General features: G+C 37.7%; 3 protein-coding genes and 1 pseudogene across 3 annotated transcripts; all 4 read right to left on the bottom strand.

Moving 5' to 3' along the window:
- Window positions 1-759: 759 nt before the first annotated feature.
- On the bottom strand, window positions 760-1,983 carry LOC131773523 (alpha-(1,3)-fucosyltransferase fut-3-like). Its single transcript, XM_059089502.2, has one exon. The coding sequence runs from the start codon at window positions 1,981-1,983 to the stop codon at window positions 760-762; it is 1,224 nt and encodes a 407-aa protein (XP_058945485.2).
- A 3,648-nt stretch (window positions 1,984-5,631) lies between these two features.
- LOC136281975 (alpha-(1,3)-fucosyltransferase fut-3-like) lies at window positions 5,632-6,856 on the bottom strand (annotated as a pseudogene).
- Window positions 6,857-12,106: 5,250 nt separating this feature from the next.
- Window positions 12,107-16,976, bottom strand: LOC131782304 (cytochrome P450 3A4-like). The gene is made up of 5 exons (XM_059099063.2): window positions 16,584-16,976; window positions 16,188-16,393; window positions 15,438-15,723; window positions 14,404-14,707; window positions 12,107-13,708 (listed from the first exon to the last, which is right to left on the bottom strand). The coding sequence occupies exons 1-5, from the start codon at window positions 16,920-16,922 to the stop codon at window positions 13,323-13,325; spliced, it is 1,521 nt and encodes a 506-aa protein (XP_058955046.1). The 5' UTR covers window positions 16,923-16,976; the 3' UTR covers window positions 12,107-13,322.
- A 1,179-nt stretch (window positions 16,977-18,155) lies between these two features.
- LOC131774554 (cytochrome P450 3A30) lies at window positions 18,156-22,125 on the bottom strand. Its single transcript, XM_059090637.2, has 5 exons — window positions 21,684-22,125; window positions 21,025-21,230; window positions 20,279-20,567; window positions 19,419-19,722; window positions 18,156-18,633 (listed from the first exon to the last, which is right to left on the bottom strand). Exons 1-5 carry the CDS (start codon window positions 22,020-22,022, stop codon window positions 18,251-18,253), a joined length of 1,521 nt encoding a protein of 506 aa, XP_058946620.2. The 5' UTR covers window positions 22,023-22,125; the 3' UTR covers window positions 18,156-18,250.
- Window positions 22,126-22,319: the final 194 nt, after the last annotated feature.

Raw genomic sequence — 22,319 nt, 5'->3', positions numbered from 1 at the left:
TTATGGAAAATTTAATTCTTCAGTTCTGTGTTTCTTAATTTTTTCGGTGGCCCACAACTGTCACGGCAAAAGAAATAACCTCACGGCAAAAGGAAGGACCTCGCGGCAAAAGAAAAAGACTCACGGCAAATGGAAGAACCTCACGGCAAAATAAAAAACCTCGCGGCAAAAAGAAAGATCCTCACGGCAAAATAAAAAACCTCGCGGTAAAAAGAAAGATCCTCACGGCAAAAGAAAAACCTCGCGGCAAAAAGGAAAAGACTCACGGCAAAAGAACAAACCTCCTTTGTTATCTGACTACTTACTACGTAGCTACGTTACTCGCTGAAATGGGTTCCCTTCCACGTAGTAAGCGGTCAGATAACAACCAACGCACTGTGGAAGTGAGGTGAGGTATTTTTTGCGAGAATTTCACTGATTTTTTTATTCCGTAGAGCGGTCGTAAATATTCCCATAAAACTCTTATAATTTCGCCATGTCTGTTATTTCGTAAGATGATCATCTCACACCTGGAGCTTGGGTCGCCTGTGGTTTTACAAAACTTTTTTTGCTGGTGTGAATTATTGGAGTATAAGTTGTTTTCATCTCCTCTATTATCACTCTTGAAATTCTCGCGCCTTGACTCAGTTCAGAGGGCTCAGGAGTAGGCCCCTTCATAGAGTCAGTTTCTGTTTGTTATTAACATCAGTGATTCACTTTGTCTACTAGGAGGAACTGGAAGTAACATTTGAAAATCAATGGATACTCGACATACACTGATCACTCTTCCTCTCTATCTATAAGATGTAAAAGTTTTCTCTCTTTCTCTTTGCAGTCAACATTATCGCTCCAAAAAGTCTTGAATATATCTTTATAAAATTTGGGTTGAACACATTCATTATGAAGAGCATCACATATGTCACAGGCTGTATGTGTTAATCCCAAGATCCCTGTATAAACGAATTCTTTTTTCCATGTGATGTATTCATTATAGGCAGTGTCATTTTTGTCGAGGTATAGCAGGTATTCTGCCAAAGCCTTAACAGATGGAAAGTCTTGCACACTTATAAACGAGCCTGGAGGGACTACATCTGGTGTGTAGAAATCTCTTGTCAGTGTTATAGGCACTGAATTCCAACCAAGTGTACGCCAAAATTTCTCAGTAATGTAATCAGTACAAACGCTGTTTTCAAATGCCAGATAAAATTTATATGAGCTGAAAATATCATCGCAATTGCTTGATGGCTGGCATTGATTGTCTTGGCCAAAGTTTTCCGAACAGTCGCCATAAACATCAACTTTAATGTATTTGAGAAGTTTTTTTACGTACTTATCTCGAGTTCTTCCACAATTGGAAACAGCCCATAACACAAATTTGTTTTTCTCAGCTGCATAGTCAGGAATTCTCGCTGGTCTCTTAGCTGATGGCAAAGAAACATAATTTCCATAAGGATAGTGAAAATCTGACTCCCTTTTGAAAGTTATAGTCCAATTAAAGAACCCCTCCGGCAAGGAAAGACGGTCCTTTAAATCTGGGTCATTGACAATGGATTCTTGGTTTAAAAACGCCATTCTTTGCTGTGGACACCGGTACTTGTGAATCTGTTGAATTTCTTTCGTTCTTACATAACTTTGCATATCACGAGCATGAAAAATAACTAGATCACTTTTTCCTATATCGTAGACATCATACGTTATTTGGCATTTTTTTGTCGGACATTTTAAAAGATACTCTTCCGTAGAGCTGGCTCCGGGCCATGGCTTGCTACCAAACATAGGCGTGTAGAACAAAATGGTTTTGGTGGCATTACTGAAGCAAGAACGACCGGAAGCGATTTCTGTCCTGTTGCTGCAAAACCAAGGCTCGAATCGTAGATAGCTTGTTTCATTCCTAAGTATTATGATTAGGAAAAATGATGAAAGAAGAAACATGCCCACCGGTAGAGTCAAACGCTTCTTGGAGCAAAGTGGTAATATTGTTCTACTGATTCTTGTTATTCCCATTCCCAAAAGATCTAATAGCAAAAACAAAGACTGGATTTTGCTGTTCACTTTGCAAACTTTTGGCTGGCACGTCTATAGGTCTATCACGAGGCTGAAAGACAAAATAACATTTCGGTGGAGAGTTTCATGAGTGCATTAATATTTATGTCTGAAAAGCTCTCTTGTAAACATTTAGGCGCTAGGAATTTGTTAAAAGAAAAAATTGGTATCACCAAGAATTTTATGTATTTGCCATCTAGCTTACATAGGTATTTGCCATTCTAGCTTACATAGGTTTTAGGAATATAAATGGAAATAATATGTAAGTTAGTTAGAACCTTGTTCCGTGGGATGCCTGTGGTAATCTTACGGTAAAAGTCCGGTTTGGTTTGTTTCTTATTGTACGAACAAATTGCAGAGCCAGCCAATAGTATTGCCTTAAATCTTTATTGATTTTATCGTAGGTAAACATTGGCGACTGGCTCAATCAGAAGCGGACGAAATTAATCTTGTGCTTTTCTGCGAAAAGAAAACCTGTGGAATTCAGTTCGGCGTATCTTTTATTTCTCTCAGTCAAAAGAAAAAAAATAGTGGTCAAATTAAGTGCATTCTGAGGTATTTTTGTTCCGAGGCAGAAAACTTACCAGATAAAAGCTGGAGAACACCATGTAAACTAAGACCGTTGCGTTACAATACCAATATGTACTGAGCTACTGTGAGGCGAGAAGTGACAGAATTGGATAATAGTGGAATTTGGCTTGTGCATGCGAAGTAAGATTTGGATTCCAGCGGCTTAATTTGGCGAATTTTGCAAACGGAAATTCGATTAATTATTTATGCGTTAATTATTCTGCGGAGTTGGATGTTTACCATAACTGTAGATCTCTCCGAGGTTTTCCGGAACCTTGGCTTTTGAAAGGAGAGCAACCTTGCATTGCTGCAAGACCAATAATTACAAGTTCACAGCCATGTCTCATTTGTAGGTTAAATACTTTATACATGAGTTGGCCATAGGTATAATTAAGACAATTTGATGCTTTTCGTCAGACGATTCTTGCGCTTGAATTAATTTGGACTGGCTTCAATTGCTGACAATTATTTCTTGGAAGACCGATATGGAATTGATCCGTGGAAAAACAATATGTCATCATTTCTTGGATTCTTTATTGAAATGCAGCTCGCGGCAGCGCAGAAGTGAAGCTTCGAGCAGAGGATGGCGAGCGTTAAAAAATTTCGACGAGCATCGTGGGGAGAGTCGATTGAAATTCGACGATGAGCTCGTCTCCAAATAATGGTATCAGATCTCGGGCAAGGAATCGTCACCGAAGAGCAACTATTACATGCCATGGAATCATATCCTGTTCTTTACATCAATTAATTTTTTTGAGCCGTGTAGAGAACTAAGCAGGCTTAATCAAGCAAAGCGAAACCAACACCCTGGAGGCAAACGAAGCCGACTGAAACAACAACAGTCCGACTGAAACAACAACAGTCGGTAAAGTTTCCGCACAGCCCCATACTATTGTAAAAACAAATCTGTTTTCCCAATGGAAGTGTATTGTTTTTGTTATTGTTTTCTCTGTTCAAGAACTGAATGTATAATGTAGGATGGGGCTGTGCGGAAATTTTACCCAACAGCCACTCGTTTTAGCGAGTTTCGTTCCATATCACAAACCTTTCAAGTGGGTCTCTAAGAACTGCTTCGAACGCCTTTCTACCGATTGTATCTCAAGTCAAAGAATAATAGATGTTAAATCTAACCCTCGGTAATAGAATGAAGAAAGATGTTTTTTGTGTCATCTCACAAATGAATAAAAGGAACAAATTTCTAAAGAAACTATGGTGTTGCGCTGGTGCCCTGTCGGTATAACAAGATAATTTGGTTCTATCAACTGAGTTATAATGTAAATTGGCCACTGTAAAGAGGTATCCAGGCTGACGTTTCGAACAGCAGCCCTTCTTCAGAGCGAATGAAGAGGGGCTCATGCTGGAAACGTCAGCTTTAGAGTCAGGGTATCCTTGGGAATATGTCGACTCGTTAGACATGCATGCTAATTCACGAAAGGTAGATAAAATGAGTATGTTTGACTTATCGAATTCTTTTAGCTTGGAAGAGGCAGTGAAAGCTTCAAAGTAAACTCTTCAATTCTGCGTCAATTACTACAAAGTCAAGCGAAACTGAAACAAATCCTACTCACCGCTGGAATCCGGCGAACTGATTTAGCATAAGGACAAAAGACAAGGCGACGCGGCTGCTTGACAGTTTTCGACGACCGGAGTATTGGAATCTTCGTGACGTCATTTTATGGATTTGGCATGCACACGCAGATTTGTAAACATGGCGGCAGCTCATGGCCTTCGACTTAAGGGCGTTTTGACCAAAAGCATGGTTTTAAATTTAAACCCCATTCACACGGAAGCTTGAGTCTGTGTTGTTAAAAACGGTTGGAAAATGGTTTTCTTCATAGAAACTGCTTAAAGCGATGTTAATGTTCTTCAAATTAAGCAAATTGAAATATAAAGCTAGTGGCTATTTGAAACTTATGGAAAATTCAATTCTTCAGTTCTGTGTTTCTTAATTTTTTCGGTGGCCCACAACTGTCACGGCGAAAGAAATAACCTCGCAGAAAAACAAAAAGACTCACGGCTAAAGGGAAGAACCTCACGGCCAAAAGGAATAGACCCACGGCAAAATAACAAACCTCCTTTTGCCGTGAGTCTTTTCTTTTTACTGTGAGGTTTTTTCCTTTGCCGTGAGTCTTTTCCTTTTTGCCGTGAGTCTTTTCCTTTTTGCCGTGAGTCTTTTCCTTTTTGCAGTGAGTCTTCCTTTTTGCCGTGAGTCTTTTCCTTTTTGCCGTGAGTCTTTTCCTTTTTGCCGTGAGTCTTTTCCTTTTTGCCGTGAGTCTTTTCCTTTTTGCCGTGAGTCTTTTCCTTTTTGCCGTGAGTCTTTTCCTTTTTGCCGTGAGTCTTTTCCTTTTTGCAGTGAGTCTTTTCCTTTTTGCCGTGAGGTTTTTTCTTTTGCCGTGACAGTTGTGAGCCACCGTAGAATTTCATTCAGTCAAACCCAGTTTTACCACAGGAAACCCAAGTTCCAGCTATGAGATGATCATCTTACGAAATAACAATCATGGCGAAATTATAAGAACTTGTATGGGAATATTTACGACCGCTCCAAGGAATAAAAAATTCTCACAAAAATATCTCACTTTACTTCCACAGTGCATTGCCTATTATCTGACTACTTACTACGTAGCTACGTTACTCGCGAAAATGGGTTCCATTCAACGTAGCAAGCGGTCAGATAACAACCAACACACTGTGGAAGTGAGGTGAGGTATTTTTCGTGAGAATTTCACTTTCCCATACAAACTCTTATAATTTCGCCATGACTGTTATTTTGTAAGATGATCACCGAACACCTGGAGCTTGGGTCGATTGTGGTTTCAAAAAACTTTTTTTGCTGGTGTGAATTATTAGAGTATTAGTTGTTTTCATCTCCTTCATTATCACTCTTTAAATTCTCGCGCATTGACTCAGTTCAGAGAGCCCAGGAGTAGGCCCCTTCATAAAGTCAGTTTCTGTTTGTTATTCCCATCCGTGATTCACTTTGTCTACCAGGAGAAACTGGAAGAAACATTCGAAAATCAATGGATATTCGACATACACTGATCACTCTTCCTTTCTATCTATGAGATGTAAAAGTTTTCCCTCTTTCTCTTTGCAATCAACATTATCGTTCCAAATAGTCTTGAATATATCTTTATAAAATTTGGATTGAACACATTCATTATGAAGAGCATCACATATGTCACAGGCTGTATGTGTTAATCCCAAGATCCCTGTATAAACGAATTCTTTTTTCCATGTGATGTATTCATTATAGGCAGTGTCATTTTTGTCGAGGTATAGCAGGTATTCTGCCTAAGCCTTAACAGATGGAAAGTCTTGCACACTTATAAACGAGCCTGGAGGGACTACATCTGGTGTGTAGAAATCTCTTGTCAGTGTTATAGGCACTGAATTCCAACCAAGTGTACGCCAAAATTTCTCAGTAATGTAATCAGTACAAACGCTGTTTTCAAATGCCAGATAAAATTTATATGAGCTGAAAATATCATCGCAATTGCTTGATGGCTGGCATTGATTGTCTTGGCCAAAGTTTTCCGAACAGTCGCCATAAACATCAACTTTAATGTATTTGAGAAGTTTTTTTACGTACTTATCTCGAGTTCTTCCACAATTGGAAACAGCCCATAGCACAAATTTGTTTTTCTCAGCTGCATAGTCAGGAATTCTCGCTGGTCTTTTAGCTGACGGCAAATGGATATAATGTGCATAAGGATAGTGAAAATCTGACTCCCTTTTAAAAGTTATAGTCCAATTAAAGAACCCCTCCGGCAATGAAAGAAGAAGCTCCAAATCTGGGTCATTGACAATGGATTCTTGGTTTAAAAACGCCATTCTTTGCTGTGGGCACCGGTACTTGTGAATCTGTTGAATTTCTTTCGTTCTTAAATAACTTGGCATATCACGAGCATGAAAAATAACTAGATCACTTTTTCCTATATCGTAGATATCATAGGTTATGTGACATTTTTTGGTCGGACATTTCAAAAGATACTCTTCCGTGGAAGTGGTTCCGGGCCATGGCTTGCTACCAAACATAGGAGTGTAGAACAAAATGGTTTTGGTGGCATTACTGAAGCAAGATCGATCGGAAGCGATTTCTGTCCTGTTGCTGCAAAACCAAGGCTCGAATAATATATAGCTTGTTTCATTCCGAAGTATTATAATTGAGAAAAACGATAAAAAGAGGAAACATGCCCACCAGTAGAGTCGAACGCTTCCTGTAGCAAAGTGGTAGTATTTTTCCACTGATTCTTGCTATGCCCATTCCCAAAAGATCTAATAGCAAAAACAAAGACTCGCAGGGGTGGATTTTGCTGTTCACTTTGCAAGCTTTTGGCTGGCACGTCTATAGGTCTATCACGAGGCTGAAAGACAAAATAACATTTCGGTGGAGAATTTCATGAGTGCATTAGCATTTATGACTGAAAAGCTCTCTTGTAAACATTTAGGCGCTAGGAATTTGTTAAAAGAAAAAATTGGTATCACCAAGAATTTTATGTATTTGCCATTCTAGCTTACATAGGCTTTAGGAATATGAAAAGCTATATGTTTTTAGAAAAGGTTGTGGTTATTCATCTTGGTGAATAACAATAAGAGCTAAGTTTTTTCGTTTGTCTCACGATGTAGTCAAGTGTGATGTAGATCGTATCACACGTGTGATCTACATCACACGTAACTACATCGTGAGACAAACGAAAGAACCTAGCTTTTATTACATATTTTTATGCATTTCATGGGTGTTGACATCGCAGATTGTCAGGTTTTGCTTTCAACAACTTGCGCATCGTTAAGGGCTGTAATTGCATTTTTCTTCCAAGCTCTGGCATAATTAAGACAATTTGATTTAAACTTTTCGTCAGATGATTCTTGAGCTTGAATTAATTTGGACGGGCTTCAATTGCTGACAATTATTTCTTGGAAGACCGACATGGAATTGATCCTTGGAAAAACAATATGTCATCATTTCTTGGATTCTTTATTGAAATGTAGCTCACGGCAGTGCAGAAGCGAAGCTTCGAACAGAGGATGGTGGGCGGTAAAAAATTTCGACGAGCACGGTGGGGAGAGTCGAAATTGAAAAATTCGACGATGGGCTCGTCTTCAAATAATGGTGTCAGATCTTGGGCGAGAAATCGTCGCCGAAGAGCGACTGTTACATGCTATTATGAAATCATATCCTGTTGTTTATATCAATTAATTTTTTGAGTGAAATGTAATTTTCCCCACGACTTTTTAGAGACATTAGTTCTCCTTTCGAATGTTTAAAAAACTTGGACGTTTTTAAGGTTTCTTGTTCTTGTTAGAGCAGTCCATATGAAGTATCTATCAACATATGGTGTGATGCAACCAAGAATCGTAATTTTTTTACTTATGCCGCTCAGACCTTGAACACTATCACGTGTATTCGCGTATGGTAGTTTGAAATGTTTTATGAGTTTATCCATTGTTATTGTTATGCCTATATTTTCCATTGGTTCTAGAACTGTAACCTTTTTATCGTTAATTGAATCGATGACATTATGATGATTTACAAACAGTCTTATATTTGATGTTTTATTGTGTAGTTTACAAACTATTTCTAAACCTCGATAGAAACCCTCTTTTTTGAGTACATTTTTAGACGGTAACCGGTCAAGTCGCCCGAAACCTGTGTCATGTTGCCCGAAATTTTAGTTGTCTCCCGAAAAAAAAAGTCAAGTCACCCGAAGAAACAAGTACTAAAATGATTAGAATTTCAGACTGTAAATAGGCAATAACGTTAAAACCTTTTTTATTACTAAAGTGTTCTTTGTTTCCGACAACACCGTGAAGATTCTTAAAGCATTGTTCGTTCCTAGCAATAAAGGGAAACGTTGTTCGTTTCCAACGACAAAATATAGCGCTTTTCGTTTGGTATGTAATCGTTGCTCACTCACGGACGTTTCGTAAGCTTGAGAAACTCTTTCTTGGTTCAAGAAATAGCATTTTAAGAAACAAGAAAGAGTTTCCCAAGCTTACGAAATGTTCGTGAGTGAGAAATGAGTACATACCAAACGAACAACGCTTTTCTTTGTCAGAAACGGAGAACGCTTCCGTTTGTTGTTAGAAGCGAACAACGCTTTTAGAGTCGATACTCAAACATATTTCAATTCCGAGCATACGATCGATTTCTGTGTAGTCAAAGTCTTCATAGTATTGTTAGAAATAAGGAAAAAGTTTCTCAAGCTTACGACTTGACTTGACTATAAACCTTTTTAGACTCACGATTATTTATTTGATAGCATCTGAAATTGAAAAGACATATACTTTTTATTGTTTTAACTAAATCAATATTGTTTACTAGTCTGATGCCATGATTTACAGGAGTATCTATTGGCTTTTTATTTAGGTTGAAGATGCCTTTTTTGATATTGTTTATTTTTTCTTTATCTTACTCATTTTTTAATCTTTTGTTTATTTTAAACGTTATTGAGCGGGAACATTTGATTCAGACAAAATAATTGATATTGTTTTCATCTATTATATTGTTAAAATCAAATGTATATGGTTTTATAACATAGCGCGCATGCTTGCCCTTTATAAGTCCTATTGAGCCGCTATGAACAAAATCTTTATTTACGCACGCCCTTGCGTAAATAAGATGACGTGAGAGTTTCCTTCCTGTTAAGCTGCAGTGCAGTTTTCCTTCTCTTTGAAATATGGAAGAAACCAGCGAAGAACTGCCCAATTTTTCTATCGTCATTGGCCATTTAGGTCCTGATCCAACAAGCAACAAAAATAAAGCCGAAAAAAACTCACAAGTTGCACGTTTCGCAAATTTGTCTCGATAACTTCGGGTCTTTGACTTTTAAAACACGTGACACGTGAGTTCATTTGGCTTTGATTTTTTAATTTCCCCGTCAATTTTGAGCTTTTCTCTCTCAGTTATCAGTTAACTGGCTCAAATTTTCTCGCTCAAACCAAAGTATAAAAAGTGGCGTGTTTCTGACCAGCAATAGGGACGTTTGTTTACTTTTTTTGTACGTTGTGAGAATTTTGCACTCTATCACGATAAAAGGCTTAGCTTCTTCGCGCAGATCCTTGTCATCGCTCTGTTATGAAAGAATTTGCCCATGCTTTTAGCTGTGCGTGTATCGGAAAAAAATTCACAAAGCGGCTGATAAGTTGCTTTGAGTTTATATTGAAGAAATGTGAAATGGTTTCCGTGTTTACATTGCCTGATGTAAACACTTGGGAGGTTGGGAGAACACGAGATAAGCGTAGGAAACCACGACGCGAAGCGGAGTGGTTTCCAGGTTATCGAGTGTTCTCCCAACCTCCCAAGTGTTTACATCAGGTTATGTAAACACGGAAACAATTTTACATTTCTTTTATAAAATAACTAATGAAAGAGGAACGAAAACGGTGTTTACATACGCTCATGTAAAATGGTTTTATGGCCAATCAGAGCGCGCGTACTATTTGAATTATTTTATAAATTTTTCTAGTACTGAACTAGTTTTTGAATTTATTAACAATCAAATTAATATAACACGAGTTTGCTTTTTCAAAAAAATAGTTTATCTTACTTCTTTCAGTACTGGTCGTGAAGTAAGGCGAGAAATCGATATTCACTGTTTGTGCTTCAATTTATAAGTTGACGCAATATTTGCCATCCTCATTAGAGATTCTTCACAGTCAGCCATCTCTAAATTCAATGATTCATGTAGTTTACAATAGCAAGGTGATGCAAAGCGAAACACAACAACACGACATGTTGCAGAACCCGACACGCTACTCGTGCTCCAAACAAGAGTTAACGTGTTTACAAGCGTGAATGAGTTGAAGCTCGAAGCAGAAGCAATATTGAATACCGGGAAGCAACAGTAGCCACCATAGTTCCACTTCGCAGAATAGCCAAAATAGCCTAAAAAGCGGCACCTGTGAACCTGATTTCACCTCCATGATCGAAGACCTTCAGGTTTACACTACCCAAGAGGGTATAGAAGATATTAAAAATAACTCTCAGGTATGCACTACCCAGGAGGGTAAAGAAGACTATATATAAAGAACTTCGAAATAGAATCATCACTCCACCCACTGCCCAACTGAATTTTAATACTCATTTTGTTAATGATGTCTTAGAATGGAAAGAGATTTACAGATTGCCATTTCGTACTTCCTTGGACACAAAATCGCGTGAATTCCAGTATAAACTACTTAACAGGTGTCTTATCACAAATTCTTTTTTAAACAAAATTGGTATTATTCCATCCCCGGCGTGTTCCTTTTGTGGCGAAGTGAACGAATCCTTGGAGCACTTTTTTATTTCTTGTCGTTATACTAAGGATTTCTGGGCTGAGGTAATAAAGTGGTTCGATAATCAAGGCGTAAAGATAAAACACCTCTCTGAAAAAGATATAATGTTTGGTATTTTAAGGTGCGAAGACGAATTATTAATCAATCATATTTTAATAATTGTCAAACAGTATTTATATTCTTGCCAACAGAACAAATCTCTTCCTTCAATTAAAGAATTAAACCTCAAAATTAAAACGATCCACCAACTCGAGACAATGATCGCAAAATCAAATAATAAGCTAAAAGCTCATAATATGAAATGGGACAAGTACAAAAATTATTAGATGATATAGAATCTCATGTTTGTTGCTGCACTGTACTAGTATTATATTTAGAAGCCGAGGAGAGCTAAGAGGAACTGTGGATTGTGTATGTAGATATATGATGTAACGTGTCTGTCTGTTTATGTGAATTATGTTTGTTTTATGAAAAATGTATGTAACTTTGAATTAATAAAAATTAATAAAATAAAAAAAAAAACAAAAAAAAAAAAAAAAGGAGGGTAAAGAGGAGATTTAAAATAACCCCCAGGTATACACTACCCAAAAGGGTATGGAAGACATTAAAAATAACCCTCAGGTATACACTACCCAAGAGGGTAAGGAGGAGATTAAAATTAACCCTCGGGTATACACTACCCGGGAGGGTATGCAAGAGATTAGAAATAACCCTCAGGTATACACTACCCAAAAGGGTATAGAAGATATTAAAAATAACTCTCAGGTATACACTACCCTGGAGGGTAAAGAAGAGATTAAAAATAACCCTCAGGTATACACTACCCAAGAGGGTAAGTAGGACTAAAATTAACCCTCAGGTATACACTACCCGGGAGGGTATGCAAGAGATTAGAAATAACCCTCAGGTATACACTACCCAAGAGGTATACCCGTATATTATCTCAGGTATACAGGTACACACTCAGATCACGCCAAGAGATTCCGATCCAAGAATTACCGGTATTGTGTTTTCTTCTTGAAATGCGCGCTTAGGTGAAGTATTAATAACAACGTGTACCTTTAATTTATAATCAAGAGGTTTAAGTAAACCTCTTGATTATAAATTATAAAGTAATGATCAAGTTATGATCTGTCTACAAGGTTTCATGTTTTTTTTTTCATGTTTTATTATAGAAATAACTTATTGCCTCCATTGCTTCTCAATCTTTTTGTAACGAATAACCAAATTCACAACTATGGTACCAGAACAGCCAGTAATTATCGAACGCATTTGTGCCGTAAAAATCCCAAGCAATTTACAATTCTCTACCAAGGTCCTAAAATTTGGAACTCTCTTCCTATTTCAGTCACTCGTTCGTCAAATCTTCTTAGTTTTAAGACAAAATGCAGGAGTTTTTACTTAAAGAATCACTGAATTGGCCTAGCTGCACATTTGCAGCTCTTTTTCTTTATTTTATTTATTAATGTAAGTGAGGTGGCTCTCCCATAAGCCCGGTGGCTTCCTGGGTCTCCTCGCCTTCTAGCTATAACCGCTGTAAATAAATTTTTTTGTGTTGTGTAAATAAGGCAAATAAAAATGATGATGATGATGATGGTTTTCTCTTGCTTGCATCGGAAAGAAAGAAAATTCCTAAGAACACATTTAATGTAACAGCAAGTTTATTTGAATTATTAAAATTAAAGATCTGCGGCAATGAATTCCACAAGTTTTCTTTTATCAGACGAGCACAGAGTTTTTTTTTTGTGGTCTGCTACTGATTGATCCAGCCCCCAATGTCTACATATGATAATTGAATTTACGATTGAAGCGATTCTCACTTTCAGGTTTGGGCCTGAACTTGATAAATTTTGCTCACTTGGAAGGTGATATTTAAAGCAACAATGCCTAGTATAAACTATAACAAAGCCTCTACCGTTTAGTGCATGGTTACTACTGCGAGCTCGGGATGACTTATTACCACTGCGACAGTGTCTACATCTTAGTGAGTGAGTAAGTGAGTGAGTGAGTGACTCATTTGCATATTGGAGTCTCCATAAAAACTCATTTGCACGAGTTAAAAAGGAGAAAAAACGTGATGGAAGTCTTAATGTTTCAGCACTTCTTACAACCAAATCAATAGTCGACCCATAACGTGACATTATACACTTACTGTACGGTCCCGAGAGGAACAATTAGTTTTGTTTTCCCGAGAGAACTCGAGAAACTAGTTTCCTGAGGGACCATACATTAAGTGCTTTGTTATATATTTAGACTTTCCATTAAACAATCATGTGCTGTTGTATTCGGCTCACGGGCAACAACTATGCAATTGTATCCCGGTCGGGATACATTTGAATTTGATCAGGGGCACGTGACCAAGAATCAACCAATCACATTGCTTGTTTGTTGAGTGAAGGTCTTGATATATAACAATAGACTGTGTACAGCTCCCCCCACGAAGGTTCACCGTTTCACTTGTTACGAGACTTCACTCGAACGTTGACACCAGAACACGTCAGGGTAGAAGAGATGGTCACTTCAGGCGGAATCTTTGTATCTGGCGCCACTTCAAAGCTGTATTTCTTCAGAATCCTTGCCATCGCCAGCTTCATCTCCATTTGCGCAAACCTCATTCCAATGCAGTTACGTGGTCCGTGACCAAAGGGTAGGTAAGTGTAAGGATTGCGCGACTGCTTGGCTGCAGGTAAGAAGCGATCAGGGTCAAATTTATCTGGATTGGGATAATAACGTGGGTCTCGGTGGATACTGTAAATAGGGACCACAACTGTTAAACCTTCAGCCATCTTGATTCCCTTAATGGTACACTCTTCAGTGCAGGCCCGAGCTGTAATGAATCCTACAAAATAGAAGCAGAGTCACATACAGTAATAATGCTCGTGACCAAATGAATGAGGGGTACAAGTTTGTAAAGAAACTGTGCTACCCCACTAGTGGAGGGTGTTACAAAAATAATTTGGTTTCATCAACTGAGTAGATAACGTAAATAAACCACCGTCAGCAGCTTATAAAGGTGACATTTTGAACGTTAGCTCTCAGTCAGAGCGAACAGAAATGTCAGTTTTAGAAACTCTTTACGGTGGCCAATTTACATTATCAAGTTTAGAGGGTCAAATCATTTGAAACTGAATCATGCAATCAGGGCCAGACCACAGCACTTTGAGAACTAGTTTGAGTAGTGATAATAAAATAGCAGTGCCGGTAGTATAACAGTAACAGTGTGTTGGACATGTATTTCAGCTGGATAACTGATATAAATCAATTGCGATCAATGACTTAAAATTCATTTAATGATCATACCTATTTTCTGTAATGCGAAGGAATGAATAAAGGTTTGCCAAATGGATACTAGGTGCAAATTTCTTCTAAATTATTCCATCAACCATAAAACTTTTCCTTTGAATCAGTATACTAAGTGTCTAGCTTGTGAATGCAGCCATATTTGCAATTGTCACTTCACTCCAAAACGAATTGCTATCATTATAAACACCATTTTCATTATAATGTTAAATTTGAAAAAACTGTCTCTTATACCTGGAGGGTACATTCTCAGAACTTCAGCTGCCACCATGTCTAGGTATGGCATTTCATGGACTGCATCATAGGACAACATTTGGTTTTCATCTGGCCAAACACTGTCAATCTCTTGTTGTACTTTCTCCTGAATTTCAGGATCAACTGCCAGATGATGGGACATAAAACTTAAGGTGGTGCTAGTGGTTTCATATCCAGCAGCAAGAAAGACAAAGCTTTGAGCAATAATTTCTGCATCTGAGAGCTTCTTGGACTCTGGCAGTGAAGAGTCATCTGCTGCTGAGAGCATTAAATCTAGCATGTCCTGCAATAAAAATTGCAATTGAATTAATTGAATTTATGTGACACTCTATGTCTAAATTGCACCTTAAAGATACCAGAAACTAGTAGCAAAAGAAGTGCAATCTAAGAGTAAGAAATTAGCTACCTTACATTTCATGAGAATGATATTGATGAAATTGATAGTGATAATGATAACAATGCTATCACCATTGCTTCCGTGGTGCTACGTCCACTACAAATAATGATGATGATGATGAGTGCGACCCTGTGATTATAATTATGGTGACAATAGACAATAAAGTATTGACAGTACAGGTAACAGTAAATGTGATGGTAGCTCTGCACTACTGTGTAATCAGCAACACAGAGTAATCACAGTGTCTATGACTATGGGTGAAACAAAGTGATGATTTTGTTGATAATATTTACTTTGGATGGTGATGATGGAGAAAGTGAAAATGATTACAATGTCACATATGTTACTTTCAACATTGCTGATCCTAAAAATACGCAGGATGTGTGTCAACTATTAACCTAGAAATAGCCTAAATCAATACAGTCTCTGTAGTTCAGAGTAGAGTATCAGAGCTTGCAATCTGAAGGTCTGGTGTTCACTCCTCAGGGGGAATCAAAACTTTTTTGTTGTTCCATACTCATAACAACACAATAACATCCTCCGCTAATGACAAAAACTGTTTGTAAGATCTAGAATTTGCATTTGAATTTTTTTCAGCCTATATAGTGAATATTACCTTCCTATATGATCTCCCAACACTTCCTTTCTTAGTTTGAACTATTTCCTCTGAGATCCTCAAAAGAGGTGTAAAATTTGACAGGAACAGGGCTGGAATGTTTTCCAATAGTTTCATACCAAAAGGTAACAAGGTTACACCCCCCAAAATAATTTTTTGAAAAGTAGTTTGTGACATGGTCAGTTTAGCTGCATTCAGAACTGGATCATCTGGATTATTTTGCGCATCCACTTGAAAACCAAAAACAGAGGAAAGAATGACTTCCATTGTCAGGCACTGGTGAATTCTAACAAAAACAAAAAAAAACTTCTTACTAATGGAACGTGAATGCCCTACTAACTTCTTACTAACTGAGTTTGAGGACCATACTGAAAATATTGGCCAGAGGTCATGGTAGTACAGACTGAGTATAGTGAGGTCTGTTAAAAAAGGACCAAGGACCAGTATTCCCTGGTACAGCTCCAGCAAGCAAAGTTAATATATAGTTCATCACATGGCAGTCAGACCAAACTTGTTGATTGTGATTTTGCCAGCTTTCCTGAACAAAAAAATACACAGCTTGTGACTTTTTCTGTGGAAACAGTCCATATGGAAAATTTCTAGTGGCAACCAATCAGAATGCTCAGGTTTCACTCAGGCCTACCCTGCCAAATATTAATAATGATTATAGCTGTGGTTTTATGAGGTAGGCAGTTTCCATAGTTTAAGGAAGCAAGAACACACAGTACTGCAGCATTTTTGGTTACTTACTTCTGAATATCAACACTCTTTTCCGTATCAGCAAATTCCCCAAGCTTTTTGATCAAATTGTCACAGGATGCATTCATCAATGGAACCATCTGCTTCATTTTGAGAGCGCTAAAAGACGGTGTTAAAGTGTTGCGAATACGTTTCCACTGTTCTTTTTTGGCTTCTGACATCATATAACAAAGAGGTTCAGGTTGTTTAAAAAATTCCTGAAAACAATTAAAAACCAATAAATCAGGAAACTGGAAGGAGTTGTGTATAATTTTAAGCTTTCATTTCAAAGTCGTGTAAGGAACTGACAAAAAAGAAGCAAAAAGGCGAAGTCTTTCTTGGAGAGATGTTTAAAATACTATTTATTTAGAAATAAGCTAACACTCCAAAATCGTGCAGGGAACTTACAGGGCGATCGGCGAAGGAAGCGAAGTCTTTCACGAAAAGATCCCTCAGCAGGTCAGGATCGCTGACAACAATACTGCTCATGTTGCCCAAGATAAACATGGAGAACACATCGCCATATTTCTTGTAATACTCGTCAATCTGAAGATGCATTGACCCCTTGTGCTTTATAGCATCCAGCGAATGCCCGATGAACGGCAGAGGAGTTGGTCCTTTAGGATAAACGGCTTTTAGCGTCCGATATGGGACAATAAAGTACAAATAAACCAACAGAATGGATGAGGCGATTAAAATCGTTGGCCAGTGCTCAAGAAATTGCTCGGCAAAGTTTAAAATGGACATTTTCGTAGCAAAGCTTGAGAGGCTTTCCGCGTAGACCCAAAATCTCCTTGTTTACATTTAGTCTCACCTTCAAATGGTTATTGCCCAACCCCCTCTGGAATGTACGTCGCGTAAGAATACACCAAACTTTCTCCGTAATTTTGAGCTGAGAGGATTGATCATACGTGGCCAGAAATATTCACGTAGTCTTGTAAGTCCGTGCAGTACCATTCAGATTTCATCAACAAAAATTCCATGTCGATCTTGCAAAAGGTGCTCTAGATGATCTTTTGAGGCTTAATTAGGGGTTACTGGGATATGAGATGTTTGGTTAAAACATTTAAGCGATACGGGATACTCGAGGAAAAAGTTAACGGGGATACTGGCCCCCATGAACTTCCTCCCACCCAAATGGAGTCTCATTTTTAAACTGCTCAATATACTCTAAAGGATTGTCATAGCAGATGAAAGGATCATTTCACGGTTTCATCCAAATATTAAAGGCACGATATTTACAGTTTCTCCCCCGTTTTACTCTGAAGTAAAATGATAGTTACTACATTTAGACAAAATATGGAACTCTTCAAACAGACTTATTTGGCCACCATTCCAGTGCACCCGTCAACCAACCAGATGAATGGCCACAATACCCTGAGCTTCTTCTTTATTTCTCTTGTCATATTCAAAATATTGTCAGTATCTAAATTCAACCACATGTTGTGTAATGGTAGACTATTGACCACAACAACAGCAATGTTTTTTCAAGTTTTAGGTTGGATTCTTTTTTCCTCAGACTGCCTTAGGTCACCTGGTATTCTGACATTGTGAGGTTTAGTGTTAAAATTTATTTGAGTGGCTAGAAGAAATAAACGCTGTTATGATATCTCTTAGTTAGTATGTGTGTTATGATTGGTCAATTTAATGGGCCATACTTCACTTACTTACTTACTTACTTACTTACTTACTTACTTACTTACTTACTGATTACTTACTTACAATTACATGTTTTCCCCACACTATAAGTTACATAACCTTGTCTTTCTGCTTGGATCTGTGGACCATGTGCATTGCACTTGGGCTATAAATCAGAGTGGAAAAACTTGGTCTGTAACTTAAAGTATGGACCTTGAACTCAATAAGAAAGAGGAAGATTAAAGTTGCAAGATGTATACCGGTATACATCTTGCAACTTTAATCTTCCTATTTACTACTAGAAAAAGAAAAATGTAATAGATTAAGCTAACAACAGCAAGCTTTGTCCTGAATCAGTTCTTTAATGTAAGTCAATTATCATCAGCACAAGAAGTGTTGAAAGACTTAAGACAACAGTTTTCCTAAGCATTTTCCCTTTACTTTCGTGAAGTTATTCTAACATTAACACCAGAACATGACAACGTAGATGCAACAAAAACATCAGGAGGAATCTTTGTATCTGCCGCTACTTCCAGACGATATTTCTTCAACATTCTTGCCAGCACCATCTTCATTTCCATTTGTGCAAACCTCATTCCAATACAATTGTGAGGTCCATGACCAAAAGGCATGTAGGAGTAAGGATTAATGGATTGTTTGGCTGCAGGTGAGAAGCGCTCCGGATCAAATTCATCAGGGTCTGGATAAATGGATGGGTCTCGCTGAATGCTGTACACTGGTATTACAACTATTAAACCTTCAGGTATTTTGACTCCTTTAAGAACACATGCTTCTGTACAGACACGGACTATGACAAATCCTAAAGAAGAAAAAAAAAAAAACCTTCAACTATTTAACTCCAAAAATAAGCCAATATAATCAAGCATTTCAAGGCCTCCATATCCTGGAAGGACATTTGAGCTGTGAGGGAAATTAAGTTTTTGAGTGGTTCTTTGCCATGGAAACTCCCTTGTCTCTTAACACCCCTTAAAATAATGCATGTAGATTTATGCCTTCCAAGGCAAGCAAGGGTGTGGCAAAGGAGATCCTCATGTGTGAGGCTCAGTGAGCCCTTCATTGTAAGGACCAAGTGTCAATTAAAAATAATAATAAATATAATAAAGATAATAATAATAATAATAGCAATAATAATTATAATCATAATAGTGATAAAAAACCTGGAAGGCTCCTGGGTGGCCAGAGAATGGTGGAGTAAGAATTCACCTACCAGAGTTTTCACCTAGACACCCCCGGCAGAACATACAAAATAACCTAAAAGAAAAGACAACCATCTGCTCTTGAGTCTTCTAGCCCTCATCCCCAGAGCCTATCCTTTTTTTTTTCTGCAGCATGACAAAAGCATTGCTATTACCCATGAATGAATGGCTTAAGTCCACCATAGCCTAACCCTGCCATTTCATTTTGCATGCTAGTAGTTATGCCCCTGAGTGGAGAGACACTGTGACAGTTAAGTATCCTGACCAGGGCTCAAACCCAGACCTCTCCCAGCCCAGCCCAGCATGCTATCAACCAGGCCACTGCCCCTCCCACATAAGGGTTCATGTACACTGCTGGTTTCATTGAAATACGACTTGTCTTTGATACCTGGAGGGTACATTCTCAAACTTTCAGCCAAGACCATGTCCAGGTATGGCATTTCATGGACTGTTTCATAGGACAACATTTGGTTTTCATCTGGCCAAACACTGTCAATCTCTTGTTGCAGTTTATCCTGAATTTCAGGATTTATGGCTAAATGATGGGAAACAAAACTTAAAGTGGTACTGGTGGTTTCATATCCTGCAGCAAGAAAGACAAGGCTTTGTGCTATGACTTCCATGTCTGAGAGCTTCTTTGTTTCTGGTACTGAAGGGTCATCTGAGGCTGCCAGCATCAAATCAAGCATGTCCTATAAAATGTAAGAGTTATAAGTAAAATTATATGCAATTGCTAAATTTTCAGTGTTGGTGAAAAAATTACAGCAAAAAAATGAACTGGAGTAAATGGAGTGATTTTCTAGTTAAAGGGTGGTTCTGAAAAGAACTGTTGACAGTTAATCCTTTAACCCTCATGAGTGACCAAGACAGAATTTCTCCTTACAATATCAATACAATTTCAAGCAGACAAGTGATGAGAAGGAATATAGGAGAAAAGAAGTGTCAATTAGGGGATAATTATTAGTTGATCCAATACAAAATTCTCTTAACTAACATGAAAAGAATTGTATGGTAAACAGCAAAGAGAATCACTAAGATGATCTCACACTTGAACAACCTGAGCACAATAAGTCTATATCAGTATACAAGACAAGTTGTTTGTCCTTCTAGTCTGGTTTGTGAAAACTACTCAGACAGTTTTGATCTAGGCTTCTCTTTGGCTAGGTTTTAAAGACACAACACCCAAAAAATTAGAGCGTCTATCCTTTAATTACCTAATTACATAAAGTAAAACCAAAAGATTGCTACCTTCCTAGTGCTAGAGCTTCCACCACTCTCTCTTTTGGTGTGAACTATTTCTTCTGTAATGTTCAGGAGAGGAATATTATTTGACATCCACAAACTTGGTATCTTCTCCATGATCTTTGCCCCAAATGGCATTGTAGATAGAAATGTCAGCAGAATTTTCTGAGAAGTTGACTGGTTCATTGCTTTCTTAGCTGCTTTAAGAACAGGATCATCAGGATTGTTCTGTGAGTTCACTTGAAAACCAAATGCAGCAGAAACGATAGCATCCATTGTTAAACACTGGTGAAGTCTATAAGAAAAAGATAGGTACAAGTTACCAATCTGTATATCATGAGAGGTGTGTGTCATGTTGTTTACTGAATATCTCAAGCTATAATTTTTGAAGCATCATATCTTAATGGCAAAGGGGTTTGCTTTGCTGGAGGATTATTGTCTGTACTGCAGCATAATTGCATCTAGCACACTTATGTTTATTTTTTAAAGCCTATTTCTGAATATATTACAAGCCCTTTGTCTGACAAAATTGGTTGTATTTCTTTTTGGTAGATATAACTTATTTTTAAGATGTATTTTTAGGCAGATGTATTTTGCAGATGAGGAGCTATCTTATGAAAATGCTGAATAAATGTAGAAAAGTATATTTCCCCACAAAACACCCTTTTAAAGCAAATATAATTACATTACATTGACAAGTGTTAAAAAGCTATTTAAAAATTTTAATTTTTGGTAAATATTTCTGTACTTACTTCTTAATGTCAACACTTTCCTCTTTATCAGCAAATTCACCAAGCTTTTTGATCAAATTGTCACAACAAATATTCATCAAGGGCACAATCTGTTTCATCTTCAAAGCACTGAAAGCTGGTGACAAAGTGTTACGAATACGTTTCCACTTGTCTTTGGTAGCAATTGTCAACATGCTGTTCAGAGGTTCAGGTAGCTTAAAAAATACCTTTAAATGATAAAAAGAATCCTAACTATCAGTTAAGTGAGAGAATTCAGTCAATATTGACATCCACATGTAGCTCAGGCAGGATGCATGTGTAAGTTTTGGGTAGATGGGTGTCCACCTCTCCAAACAATACCCCATTCTTAAATTAGTTTAGGGATATGGTTCTGTCCATTTTTAATATCCAACTCTAAAAATTTTTGACAATGTCAGCAATTTTGTCAAAGCATATTCTCCTGAAAAAATTTATTCTCCCTCCCACACCCCATCCGAACTTAATTTTAAAGTGCTGACTGTGCAATTAAGCACTTGACATCTGACCAAAATGCAAAGGTGAACGCCTTCTACTACATCAAAGACTCAAAGCTGACAAAAAGTGAAAAAACTGCACATTAACAAAAGATAGTCGGATGCGATTACCGTAATTGATAAAAGGTTTATGTATGTTGAGCTTACCGGGCGATCAGCAAAAGAGCCAAACTCTTTGACGAAAATGTCTCTCAGCATTTCTGGGTCCGAGATTATTATGCATGGTTTGCTGCCAAAGGTAAGCATGGAGTATACTTGGCCGTATTTTTTGCAATATTCGTCCATTTGCAGATGTACCAATCCCTTGTGTTTTACAGTATCCCACAAATGACCGATGAACGGTAACGGGATTGGTCCCTTGGGGTAAATAGCTCTAGCCGCCCGATATGGCACAATCCAGTAAAAATAAACTAAAAATATGGCAGAAGCAATTAAAATTGTCTGCCAATGCACAAGAAGCGGTTCTAATAGGTCTAACAATGCCATTGCAACTGCAATAAAACTCGATCTGACGAGGACTCGCTTCTAATCCAACTACAGTTTCTTAGCTGCTCAGTTTCCCTAGTCAGCATTTCTTCCTTCTCTTCCCAGACTCCTGTCCGTTTGGAGGATTGCACCACTGATTGTAAATGGACTCAATATCAAGTGTAATATTCCCTCCGACACGACACTCTATGAATAAATTAATTTTAACTCATCTTCAGTTACATATATCACTTACTCTGTTTTAGACCTTGAAGATAACTTATCAACAAAAAATAATTGAGTTTCTCTTTCTCCATA

The sequence above is a fragment of the Pocillopora verrucosa genome, chromosome 6 (assembly GCF_036669915.1).
Source record: "Pocillopora verrucosa isolate sample1 chromosome 6, ASM3666991v2, whole genome shotgun sequence".
In the NCBI taxonomy this organism is placed as follows: Eukaryota; Metazoa; Cnidaria; class Anthozoa; order Scleractinia; family Pocilloporidae; genus Pocillopora; species Pocillopora verrucosa.
Note: the sequence above shows the minus strand (reverse complement) of the source record. Positions and strands in the feature narration are given on the sequence as shown.

Excerpts from the sequence above, each read along its gene's own strand:
- LOC131773523 (XM_059089502.2), bottom strand. The coding sequence starts at position 1,983 with ATGGGAATAACAAGAATCAGTAGAACAATATTACCACTTTGCTCCAAG.
- LOC131782304 (XM_059099063.2), bottom strand. The coding sequence starts at position 16,922 with ATGTCCATTTTAAACTTTGCCGAGCAATTTCTTGAGCACTGGCCAACG. Across the intron at positions 14,708-15,437 it reads TTGGGAGATCATATAGGAAG|GACATGCTAGATTTAATGCT; the intron begins GTAATATTCACT and ends TTTTTATTGCAG. Across the intron at positions 13,709-14,403 it reads TCTGAGAATGTACCCTCCAG|GATTCATTACAGCTCGGGCC; the intron begins GTATAAGAGACA and ends TCTATTTTGTAG.
- LOC131774554 (XM_059090637.2), bottom strand. The coding sequence starts at position 22,022 with ATGGCATTGTTAGACCTATTAGAACCGCTTCTTGTGCATTGGCAGACA. Across the intron at positions 21,231-21,683 it reads GCTCTTTTGCTGATCGCCCG|GTATTTTTTAAGCTACCTGA; the intron begins GTAAGCTCAACA and ends TATCATTTAAAG. Across the intron at positions 18,634-19,418 it reads TTTGAGAATGTACCCTCCAG|GATTTGTCATAGTCCGTGTC; the intron begins GTATCAAAGACA and ends TTTCTTCTTTAG.